We start from the raw sequence: 12,957 nt of genomic DNA, 5'->3' as shown, positions 1-12,957 counted from the left end.
GAATCCGTAAGTCCTCGGTCTCCAGAGCTTCTAGTTCCGTGGAAGATGATGAAAACTTTCCGGCCGCCATTCTATACGCTATCCAAACTCCCGTTCTTTAATTACCAGTTGGCTGCAGGAACAAGTCCCAGTCCCTCGAGCCATCATTTACTCTGTCCACACAGCCTTTCAGATCAGTTAAATCAAGCCTGGAGGTCTCCAAGGGTACCAACCCATCGCTTTCATTTGCCATGTATCAATATAATTTACATAACTAACCCTGAAGTGCCTACCGACGTGCCCTCACCTTATAGGCACTAAGCTAAAACCCACTAAGCTCTTCCCTGGGCTTTTGATGACTCACTCCCTAGCTCTCTGCCACAGCATTTTAGGGTCTGGAACCAAAATTTCACAGGCTTCAGCATCTAGGTTCTTTCCTTACAGCAAGGACGCGGAACAGAAAACTGCGGGAAACCGGGAAGTGTGCCACTCGGCGGGGTTCCGTTTTCACCCCACCTGCCTACCTCTTAAGCCAGAGACAGGCATTTCCCCCAGGACTCTGCGACCTCAAACAAGTCTCGACTCTACAAACGGGATTAATTTTCTTTTTTCCATAAACCAGACATAATGATTCTGGTTTAGTTACTTAAGTAAAGGATGGAAGAGGCACGACTCTCCGGACCCAAGGGCCGAGGCACAATTTTTTCCACCTCAGGAACCTCAAGTTAGTTTTTTTTCTCCTACGATACCTTCCCTGGGATGATGCTTTAACCGTGAAACCATGTAAGCCAGTTGCAGCTTGGACAGCTAAGGAAAAAAAACTCATTCCCTACTCCTGAACCAACCTAGGGCGCCCTCACCACGCCGTACCCGGAATCCCAGCTCCCGCTCGAGACCCCGCGAGCTTTCGGTTCAACATGGCTGCGGGAAGTGAAAGGAGAGGCGGGCGCGCGGGATGGAGGCGGGGCTTGGGCTCCTGGCAACGGCCCCGGCGATTGGCCAGCCCATCTGCAGCTGAGGCCAATGGTCAGGCGTCTTGCAAACGCTCGGCGTGGCGACTGCGGCTGCGCGGGAGATTCGAATCGGCGGCGGCTCCTCGCTGGCGGCGCAGGTGGGGCTGCTGCTGGCTCGCGTCCTCTAGCCATGGATAACCCGGAAAATGTTTTTCAGTGAGTGTGGGTCTGTGGGAGGGGAGGGGTGGGGGCGAGATCCCCAGCTGCCGGCAGCCAGGGGGCTTGGGTACCTGGGTTCGGGCCTAGTGGTCTGCAGGTCCCCGGCCCGCCCCACCCCAGACCTGCCTCCCTTTGCCCTTCCCAACCCCTTTCCTTGGCTCCGGAGTTTGTCCCCTCCCACCGTTCCGCCACCCACCCCTACCCCATCCCAGCTGGGCTGTGAGCCACTAGGGAGCCGGGGAAAGGACCGCGCACCGTGTAGCCGGGACTCTCTGCCGAGACCCGGGCCCTGAGGCCGAGCTGCGGCCGGAGTGGCAGTTTGGGGGGATTTGGACGGTTCCTGAGGCCCTCAGCGCTCCTTGATTCTTTGTAAGGGATCCGCTCTGGGCAGATTGCCGCTGTGGAAGTAAAACGTCTAACCCAACAAAAAACTAAAACTTACCTTTAGGTTTCATGAGAAACTTTCAAAACCACTCATTTTAAAATTCTGCGAAAGAGAGAGAACTTAAAATTGCTTTAACCCCTAATCCCACAGTTTTTAAAAGTCTTTGAATAACGTGCACTTTAAGGGGAAAAATGTTCCCTTATGTTTATCATCATTTATGTCAACCTGCTAACAATTTTTAAAATTCCTACGCCTTTGCTTTTTATTTGTATGACTTAGGTGATTTATCCAGACTGTTTCAAAAGCATTTAAAACACTTAAACCATATGCGACAGGAAGTAAAACTGGTTAGTTTTATCAGCACCAAGGTAATCTTAACTCTCTGGGGATCCGAAGACTCAGGTGGTTAAGTGCTGTCAAAACAAAAATTTGTTTGCCTTAAGACTTTTTCTTTAGCCCAGCCTGCAAAGGATTTCGATATTAGAGGCTCGTTTTCCCCCATTTCAAAAAAGAAATCAGGTATTTCCGACCTTATTTTGACTTTTTAGCTTTTAAAAATAAGTACTACATTTACATGGTTAAAAAAAGATTTAGAAAACTGTTCACTGCGCTCTATACTTGACTGCTCTCCCACTCCCTCATATGTAACCATGTTTCTAGTTTATTTTTATATTTATTTTGCAAATATAAATATTTATGTTATAATAACATGAACATGTCTATATATGTACACGTGTGTACAATTCCTGCCTTTATTGCACATAAAATGTAACAGAGCGTACACACTGCTTTTTTTACTTAACACTATCCTTGGAGATTTCACTCTATCAATCCATAGATTCTTTTCTCCTTCTTTTTTACAACTACATGATATTTCATGTACCACAATTGATCTAAAAAGTCCCCCGTTGATGGAGACTTGGGTTGTGGACAATATTTTGCTATTACAAATAGTGCCGCAGTGAAAAATCTTGTACACGTGACATTTTGCATATATCTGTCCTCTAGATTCCCAGAAGTCGGTTTGCTAGATCAAAAGTAAATCCATGTGGAATTTTGGTAGATCTTATTACCAATTGCGGTGGCAGGGACTGTGTACACTCCCACCTGCAAGCAAATTGTAAGAGTGCCTGTTTTCTTTGCTTCCCATCCACACTTGTCACATTGTTGCAATCTGGTGGGTGAGAAGTTGTATCTCAATGAGGTGAATTTCTCTTATGAGAGAGGTTGAGTATTCTTCTGTGGAATACCTTTTGTTCATTTCTTAAATTGGGTTGGGTTTGGTTTTTTCCCCCCAACTTCTAGAAGCTCTGTTTGGTTATCCCAGTTTATCATTTCTCTTTTGACTCTGCTTGGTGTTTTGTTTTATTTGACACATAGAAGCTTTTAATTTATATATAGTTGACTTCATCTAGCTTTTCTTTTGTGGCTTATGGATTTTGAGTCATAAGAAACATTGATTTTATCTGTATCTTGAGGTACAAGAGCTAGAAGAAAGTATTACTTTCAACCCTTTTTTCCCTACCCCCCGAAAAAAGTCATGTAACAAATGTCATGTAGCGTCTCTGATAGAAACCTAGAGTGTTCCTTAGCTTGACTGTCTCTTACCCAGTGTGCAATCCCATCAGCAAGTCTCATTGTTTCTTTCTCCAAAACACCCAAATTCCACAATGTTCCCACCATGGTCCACCCTGTCACTGGGGCTCTGCAGTAGCTTCCTAACTGGTTTCCGGCTTCTATTCTCATCCCCCACCCGCTTCTTCACTTGGAGAGACAGATGCACATTTTAAAATGCAAATTAGATCTTGTCATCCCCACCCTTCTCCTAGCTCCGCGTACTTACACAGCTGCTTGGATCCCTGGCACCGATCAAATGTCACCCCCTCAGAGAGGCAGGTTTTCTTTCCCTGACCACTCTACCTAAAAACAGTAAGTCCCGTCACATTCTTACCCCTTCTCCCATCTTTTGAGGGCTTTTTCCTCTGTGCTTAATGTCCCTGACAATACTTTACAGTTTTGGTTTGTTTGTTTGTTTACCGCACTAGCACCTGGGGGCCCCTGGAGAACTTTGCTGTGCTTGGTTGTTTTTTTTAAGCTGTGGTTGGGTACACGGAGGTCGGGCCAAGCAGAGTTCTCAGGGAGCCATAGCCACTGACTTCTGAGCATTGCCGTTGTGTGTTCTTCCTCAGGGACGTTGTGTTCCACTGAGGCCCAGAAAGCAAACTGGATCTGGAAGCCCTGATCGGTGGGACCCTGGGCTGTGCGCACCCTTCCCAAGCCCTCTTCAAGTCTTCCAGCCAAGCTCCTGAGCAGCAAGGGGAGGGGTCTGAGGCAGTGCCATGCCTGGGTCCCATCATTAGGAGGAAGGGCAGCAAACTTCTGGGTGTTGCCCCTCATGGTGGTGGTGGTGACATCGGGAATCAGTGAGAGGAGAAGGAGACTCCTGGGGATAGACCTGGGGACCTTCTTTTAGCTGCTTCTTTATAAGGCTACCTCAGGGGCCTTGCGTCTTACTTTCTTCTGAAGAAACACTGACTGCTTCTGAGTGTTCTGACTTCTGAGGGAATGCTGTTTTCATTTTTATTATAGCATTTGAATTGATATTTAAGATTTCTATTTTAAGGTGTATAGTGATAAATATAAAATATATCTTTTAGGAAGTATTCCTAATAATCCCATGTACATATTTTTCTCTGCTCTAGAATGTTTGAAGCCCATATGCAGAGCTACAAGGGCGATGACCCACTTGGTGAATGGGAAAGGTTAGCATTTCGTTCATTTATTTTTTCTGTAAACAAACTATATGTGCTGCCCTGAAAAATTAATGTTATCCGTATTTTTTCTAGTTACATACGATGGGTAGAAGAGAATTTTCCTGAGAATAAAGAATACATGACAACTTTATTGGAGCATCTAATGAAGGAATTTTTAGATAAGAAGAGATACCACAATGACCCAAGGTTCATCAATTATTGTTTAAAATTTGTAAGTATACTTTCAGATGTATAATCACATCTCTAGTCATGTTGTCCTTTTGTTTTTTACCCCAGATTTGAAGATCATTTTAGACTGTCTTTTATTCTGATACCTTATGTTTCATAAATTTTTTTTAAGTTGTATGGCCAGAGACACGTATTTTACAACCTTTTGGCTTCTGTACTGTGGAATCAGTGATTTAATTTTAAAATCCTTCTTCTCTGTGTATCAAGTCTGAAATGTGACAACACGAGGTAGAAACCATTAGATTAAAAGAAGGTTCGTTGGATGAGAAGCATGCTTGGGGAAGGGGAGATAAGCAGGTACTCCCAGTGGGTTCCTGGGAGTAAATTAAATTCATTGTGAATAATTAAGAAAATATTAACTCTCAGAAATGAAATTTAGTACTAAAAGGAGAAGGCCGCCTCAGGTTAGGCTGGGTCTCTTCAATCTTGAAATAAAGGCTTGGGAGCGTGATTTCTAGTAATAAAATCATGAATGGAATAGATAAAGTAAACAGGGATTTGTTCACTAAGTTTCCAAATATGAGGATTAGAGGAAGCCTGTGGAGCTTGAGCAAGTATAACTTTATATACTACGTTACAGAACCTGCTGTCTTGGGAAATAATGTGGGTTGTCTGGGGACATTGAATGTCAAGGAAAGGAACGAGCTTAACTTTGAGGCTTGCCATCAGAGGACCACACAGGCCTTCCCCTGCACAGTACATCCTGAAGCCTCCAGGAAGACGAACGCTGAGGGCTGGCTGGACTTGGCCACACTGAGACTGGCAGTGCCTTCGTTCTCATGTCTGTCTGCTTTGGATTTCTGCAGGCTGAGTACAACAGTGACCTTCCTCAGTTTTTTGAGTTTCTGTACAACCATGGGATTGGGACCCTGTCAGCTCCTCTGTACGTAGCCTGGGCTGGGCATCTGGAAGGCCAGGGGGAGCGGCAGCACGCCAGTGCCGTTTTTCGAAGAGGAATTCAGAACGAGGCCGAACCTAGAGAGCTGCTGCAGCAACAGTTCAGGTAGTTTGAAAATAAAACTCCACGCAGTGTCTCCTACCTTGAAATGCAGTGTTTGCTCTTAAAAGATTTTTATTGTTATCTGTTTGTACAGGGAAATCCTTCTCATTGGGGAAAACGTGGATGTATAGAATAGTAGAAAAGCTGCGCAGAAATATTACTGTTAACATTTTTGTGCACTTCCTTCTAATATTTTTTCCGATGCCTATGTGTGTGTCTTAGTGTCTGTGTATTTTTACGGTAGACCGTACTGTAGTCTGATTGTGTGTACTGAGCTTTATACTGCTCTTAAGAAATTATGCACTTTTATACTACTTATAAAGTGGTTGTGAAGTCTGTCGCAGAGCTATGTCATAATTTAATTGTTCTCCAATGGAATATTAAAGTTGTTTCCAACATTTTGATTTTTATAAATAAAACATAATGAATATTTTAATGAATAACTTTGTTTTTCACAATTTTTGACTTTTTCAGTGATTAAATACACCTCATTTAGGGTGTTATTTATATATACCCTAATACAGAAAACTAAAGAAGCAAAAGAAACCCATCAATTTTAAGTCGCATTTTTTTCTCCGCTTGTAATAGGATTGCAGGCGTTTTTTATGTACATATGCAGCCCTGTGTCAAGGTCTTTTTTCTTCATCATAAAAGTATTTCCTAATGTATTTCCTATTATTATCTAGTTCCTTCTGATAGATTCTCAGAATTGAAACTGTGGAGTCAAAGGGTGTATGAAGAGTGTTCAGGCTTGTGGTACATGTAACCAAATTCCCTTCTCAAAAGGTGGTACAGGTTTCTGCTGTCTCTGTCTAGCAGCATAGAGACAGCTTGTCTCTCTGCACCCCTCGCTGGCTCTTAATACACTCATTGTTTTCAACTTTGCTCCAGTGCGCATGCTCTTTTTAAACTTTATTATGAGAATTTTCAAGTATGCGTTAAAAAAAGAAAAGTTAATATAATGAACCTGCATTTACTTATCACTTGCTTTTAATTATTATTAATATTTGATCACGCTGTGCTGAAGGATTTTTTTTTAATTAATTAATTTATTTATATACTTTTGGCTGTGTTGGGTCTTTGTTGCTGCACGCCGGCTTTCTATTTGTTGCCATGTGCAGGCTTCTCATTGCGGTGGCTTCTCTTGTTGCGGAACACAGGCTCTAGGCACTCAGGCTCTAGAGTGCAGGCTCAGTAGTTGTGGCGCATGGGCTTAGTTGCTCTGTGGCATGTGGAATCTTCCCGGACCAGGGCTCGAACCTGCATCACCTGCTAACCACTGTGCCACCAGGGAAGTCCCTGTGCTGAAGGATTTAAAGCAGATCCAAAACAGCAAAATATTTTACCCTAAACACTTCCATAAACATCTCAAAAAGGTGATTTCTTACAGAACCTTACATCATTTTCATGCCTAACAAAATGAATAGTAATTCCTTAATATCATCCTATTTTCAGCTATTCTTCATTATGTAAAATGTTTTTGTTTTTTGCCTTTTTTTAAAACCATTGGTTTGTTTGAATTGAGTCAAACAACATTGGCATTTGTCTGCATTTGGTTGTACATCTCTCAGTCTCTTCATACTATGCACCCCTCCTCATATCACCCAAAAATGTCGAGCTTGGAGGTTGCATATTACTTGATAGGTTGATTAACATGCAAAGATGCATGAAATGACATGTTTAAGAAGTCCTCACAGCATGAACAGTAATATATCTGCTTTTTAAAATAGTTTTGTACTTTAACATCTTTCTTCAAACCATTATACTTTTCATATGTTCCAGATGTAGAGAATGCCTAAAATAGAGAGTTCAAACGCCCCATGTTGTAACATGTACATACTTGATACCCTCAGAAGGAGGGTATGTTTGTTATATGAATTTAAGAAATACTAATATAAACGAGGCAAAAAGAGGAATTTTTCTAATATTAAGTGTATTGGGTATGAAGACAATCCCAGAATTTTTTTTTTTTTAATTTTGAAGCAACTCTAAAATTCAGCTTTACATTCTCTCTTAACCTCAGTCTTTACTAGCTTTTAGTAAGCTGTCTATCATGTTTAGTTTTCACTTTTTTTTTTAAATTAATTAATTATTTATTTTTGGCTGCTTTGGGTCTTCATTGCTGTGCGCAGGCTTTCTCTAGTTGCGGCAAGCAGGGGCTACTCTTCGTTGCGGTGGCTTCTCTTGTTGTGGAACACAGGCTCTAGGTGCACGAGCTTCAGTAGCTGTGGCATGTGGGCTCAGTAGTTGTGGCGCACGGGCTTAGTTGCTCCATGGCATGTGGGATCTTCCCGGACCAGGGCTCGAACCCATGTCCCCTGCATTGGTAGGCAGATTCTCAACCACTGTACCACCAGGGAAGTCCCTAGTTTTCACTTTAATATAATATATATTGAACTGTAAATTATAATCTATACTGATGCCTTTATTGCTGTCTTTTAGGTTGTTTCAGACACGCCTCACCAAAACCCATTTGCCAACTCAAGGTAAATAATGCTTTCTAAAATGTCCAAGACCTTGGTAATTTAGTCTGATTTTCACTGCTTTTTTTTTTGTTTTTCTTAAAAAACAAATCCATCCACTATTTCTTGATTGTATTATCTTAGATAACAGGGGCGGTGCTATGATAATAATAATGCCTGATAAATAGCAGAGCAGGGGCTCTGTCATAGCACTTTAAAAAAACCCCCCTCCAACACACACACACACACACACACACACACACAAGCTTGGTGATTTCATTGTATTTTTAGGATTTTTTAAAAATAAAAATAAAAATTGCCCCACATAGAGGACAATACCTACTCTGAAGTGAATCTGTTCTGAATTGAATCAAATGTGTTTAATGCAACTTTTAAAGAAATGTAGTTTGTTTTTTTTTTTTTTTTTTAGAAATAATAGATTACATTCTAGCATTAAGCATTGACTATCCTATTGTTTAAAATAACTAGAGTTTACATGTCTTTCAGGGACTTTCTTGGGCATTTTGAATTGATTAGAAAGCTATCTCTACCATATTTCTCTTATTGATAAAGTATTTTAGTTGCATTTTCTGAGACAGTGTAAATGAGTTTATTTTTTAATGCTACTTATTGAAAGATCAAGGGAATGTATTTGTAATAATTTTATTTAATATGGTTTTACCCTTATTTCTTTTTATTTCATCTTTTTCCCCTCATAGCAAGAACCTCAGAACCTCTGAATAATGCTCAGATTTTAAACCAACTGGTAACATTAAAATCCAATCCAGGAAATAACTCAGCCTGCATTTCTAAGAATCAGGTAATAATAATGATTGTAGTTCGTGTGGAAACTGGGAAGGGTATGGAACGGTCATCCAGCTGCCTTCCTTGGGCATCTCATTTCTTTGACCTTGTCTCCCAAGACTCTAACCTCCATGTCAGCCACCTGTGCCTGTGGCACCTTTCCGGGCCTGTCATCATCCACCACGACTCACCTCAAATATTAAATTTAAAATAACTCACTGATCATAACTTCCTGCATTGTCTGACCTAGGGAACCCTGCTCCACGACCTCCTGTCTTCGCCTCCTCCCAGCAGCCTCTCCTCCTTTGTTCTGCGGGGCTCCCTTGCACAGGCCCAGGATTCCCTACCGTGGATCACACCCACGTGGAGGCACCTGAGCCCACCTAAAACACTCCTGGCTTCAAACTATAACCTCAGCCAGGGCTTTACTACTCCCCGGCAATTATGCTTCCAATTTCCCAGTTCACTTTTTATGTTTTACATATCACTTATGTTTCCCATTTTACTCTCTAATGCCAAATTATGATGATTTTACACTTCTTTTTACTCTCCTCAAACTTGGGACCTGACTACCTCCAACCCCTTCCTCAGGAACTGGCAAAAATACTATTTCAGTGAAACAACAGAAGCCATCAGATGATGTCTGTCCATTTCTGCCACCAACCAATAAATAACTTCACCTTTCCCTGCCATTGCAGTGGGGCGAGGTGGCTCTTCTGCCCTGATGGCTTATTAGCATGTGAAAACGCTCTTTTCTTGCTTCCCAGCATCTTTCCTCTTCATAGTACTGTTGCTCTTTCAAAGTTTGCTAAGGACCTCCTTTAAGCTAAATCCCATGGAAATGCCTCTGTTCGTAGTACACATGTGCAGGTTTTATTAATGTAGCACATTCCTGATGTAGAATATGAATTTCCAACTTCGACAGATACTCAGATGATCCCAATTTACATCCTACTCATGTTTGCCAGTCTCATTGCTTCCTGTTGTCCCCACTGTAAGTTTCTAGGCAGCAGAGTTGGGTCTTGTTTACAGTCACTTCCCAGGACCTAGCCCAGGACATGACACGTATGAGATGTTCAGTAAATACTTGTCTAGTGAATGAATGCTAGCATTAGAGACTCCTCAACATAGAACAGTGCCAGAAGAAAATTTTAATGATTTTTTTTTTTTAATGTAGCTATTTGGAATGTTAAACTCATTACGCGTAGGTGATGTGGCTCAGCTCCTGGACTATGTATCAAAGGGAAGTAAGTGCCCTTCTCGACTACCAAGCAGATATTTTAAAATCGCTTTCTTATCAGACTCTAGTTGCAAAAGTTATCATAAAAGTAATAATGCAAACCTAGGCTTCAGATATTAATTGTAACTTGAAAGAACATATACAAATCTACTCGATGATTCAGAGACCCCCCCTCAAGTGTTTTCATATTGTTTTGTGAAGTAATTTGGATGATAGATTCTTTCCAGATAAGTGAGTGCTTGTGTTTCTTTTCTGTCTTTCTAGGGTTCAGAACTTTCTGGAGTAACATCTTCAGCTTGTGATAAAGAGTCGAATATGCAAGTACAATCAGTGCATTCATCTATTACTTAGTTTCCTTCAAGAGCTGCTTCAGTACACTGTTGTAAATAATGTATTTTCCCCATTTTAGGGAACAAAGGGTGATCATGATTTCTAAATCAGGATATTCTGCACACCCACCTGTGGCAGCCAAAGCTGATGTGCAGCAGGTTGTCATGTATTGCAAGGAGAAGCTTATTCGTGGAGAGTCAGAGTTTTCCTTTGAAGAGCTGAGAGCCCAGAAATACAATCAACGGAGAAAGCATGAACAATGGGGTACTTGCAGTCTTACAGTCTGAGCTATCTTAGGTCACTTAATATAATTCTCATCTCTGAGTAATTACATTTTAGCAGATAATTGACTATACTGAAAGAATCTGCCAGAAAAATGTCTCTAGCTCATTCTGTCAGGAGCCTAAAAATCTTTAATACTAGTGTAGCAACCACATTTGTCCAAAGGCTAAATTGGTGTCTTTTGACAGCAAAACTCGGGGTTGAAACAGCAATAAAGGAGATAGATATCCACACCAGTGTTGCCTTAGCTTTTAGTGAAGTAGATTTTTTTTTTTTTTTTTTGCGGTATGCAGGCCTCTCACCGTTGTGGCCTATCCCATTGCGGAGCACAGGCTCCAGACGCGCAGGCTCAGTGGCCATGGCTCACGGGCCCAGCCACTCCGCGGCGTGTGGGATCCTCCCAGACCAGGGCACAAACCCGCGTCCCCTGCATCGGCAGGCGGACTCTCAACCACTGCGCCACCAGGGAAGCCCCGAAGTAGATACTTTTAACCTTTCAAATAATATCTGTACGGATTTGAACTTCTTTATCTAGCTATTCTAAACCTCTGGGTCTGTTATTTGGGCTGTGAAAGGATTAGGTTAGGAACTGGAGTTGAGATTTTTCAAGATCTGCAACTACTGTAAATAAGACATTCAGGAGTCCTCTGATGAAGGTGCCATGTTATTCATGGCTGTGCTGTACAGTGGGTCAAGCTTTGTTCCCCAGGGAAAACTGAATGTTAACACCAGTGTTGGCACCTGGCTTTGCTGTAACAATGTGGACCTCAGAGGAAAATGAACCTCTGTCCTACTCAGGGCTTTTACACCATCTGTGTATTTGTGCTGTGCCCACTCTGTAGGCCACTTTTTGTTCATTCATTATTTCTCTTTTGGTTGACAACTGAGAGGACAGTCAGTTGACGCTCGTGGAGGACTCTTGTGCCTTGCACAGATGCTAAAGTCTGAGCTGGACGGTTAGATTTGTACGTGATGTGGTTATGTTAACCAGTTACTGGAAATGGGACCAAGAGCAGTGTACTTGAGACACTGACCATTCGGTGCACTTTACTCTTATTCCTTCTTAGAAAGCACCTAGAGGTTTAAATCTTTTAAAAACAGTTCCATTTTCAAATGATTTGCACAGTCATGATTGTTCTACAAGCGGTGCTTAGTATCATACTGTGCTATTACCAAATATTTTTGTTGCTCATCTTGTAAATTTTTATAACTTACATGCCCTGAACTTAAAAATAACTGTGCTACGGGAAGGTAAAAACTATAACTGAAAAGTAATACATATTTCAGTTCTCATAATCTAATACACATGGAAAAGACTAGTAAAAACTTTGCCGTCTTAAAAATAACCTTTTACTGATTTTGCATGGATTCCTCTGATGACCTGAATTTAAATTTCACATGCAAACCATATTTTCTCTTTCCTAAAGTTAATGAAGACAGGCATTATATGAAAAGGAAAGAAGCAAACGCTTTTGAAGAACAACTATTAAAACAGAAAATGGATGAGCTTCATAAGAAGTTGCACCAAGTGGTGGAGACATCGCATGAGAACCTGCCCTCTTCCCAGGGGAGGTCTGAGGTGTGTGTGCTCCTTGCCGATGCTTCCCATGCCCAGTACAGGGATTTCTGTTTCTATTTGTCCTCTGTGTGCTCTATTTTTAGAGTTAATTCTGATGTTAATTTAGTTACTGGCTTTCTGAATTATTTTCCCCCCAACAATGGGGGAAAAGGCAATCCAACACACTTCCAGTGACGAAGAGGTCACACTTAAAGAGCCAAGAATCAGAATAACGCTGGGCTTCTCAGCACCAACCCGGAAAGATCTTCAAAATGTAGATTGAGAAAGGAAGTTACAGGACAGAACGTGTAGTGTGTGTGTGTGTGTGCGTGCGTGCGTGCGTGTGTGTGTGCGTGCGTGCGTGTGTGTGTCTGTGTGTGTGTGTAGGCACATACTTATATACTTAATTATTAGCATATATAATCCTTTTTCTGATTTTGGGGGGGGTGTAAAATGACTATTATTTAATGAAAATTCAAATATAATGATTTCTTTAGTTTGTGTTGAGAAGCCAGCAGGCACCTGCAAGAATGGGTCTCAGGACCTGATTTTTCTACAGACTTACTGTGGCCACATTCCTGTTTTCAGCTCCACCTTCACGTCCATCCTGAGATGTGTTCAAATTTCTGAACTTCTCTGGAGATCAGCCTCCTCCAGCTGCTGTTTTAGGTGTTAGGATTCCTTTACTGTCATTTTGGTGAGGCTTCGGGAGGACGTGGATGATAAAGCACGTGTTTAAGCCA

At 41.7% G+C, this 12,957-nt stretch overlaps 1 protein-coding gene across 1 annotated transcript in view; it reads left to right on the top strand.

Moving 5' to 3' along the window:
• Positions 1-1,071: 1,071 nt before the first annotated feature.
• The window catches only part of BUB1 (BUB1 mitotic checkpoint serine/threonine kinase), a 41,767-nt gene continuing 29,881 nt past the window's right edge, over positions 1,072-12,957 (top strand). The window contains exons 1-10 of the mRNA XM_060027696.1: positions 1,072-1,148; positions 1,980-2,055; positions 4,239-4,298; positions 4,383-4,521; positions 5,345-5,541; positions 7,981-8,024; positions 8,720-8,820; positions 10,309-10,361; positions 10,454-10,638; positions 12,084-12,235. Coding sequence (XP_059883679.1) covers positions 4,240-4,298; positions 4,383-4,521; positions 5,345-5,541; positions 7,981-8,024; positions 8,720-8,820; positions 10,309-10,361; positions 10,454-10,638; positions 12,084-12,235 — 930 coding nt within the window. The 5' untranslated portion in view covers positions 1,072-1,148; positions 1,980-2,055; position 4,239. The remainder of the gene's footprint in view (positions 1,149-1,979; positions 2,056-4,238; positions 4,299-4,382; positions 4,522-5,344; positions 5,542-7,980; positions 8,025-8,719; positions 8,821-10,308; positions 10,362-10,453; positions 10,639-12,083; positions 12,236-12,957) is intronic.

Source organism: Delphinus delphis, chromosome 12 (assembly GCF_949987515.2).
Source record: "Delphinus delphis chromosome 12, mDelDel1.2, whole genome shotgun sequence".
Taxonomy (NCBI): Eukaryota; Metazoa; Chordata; class Mammalia; order Artiodactyla; family Delphinidae; genus Delphinus; species Delphinus delphis.
This window is presented reverse-complemented; position numbering and strand designations above follow the sequence as displayed.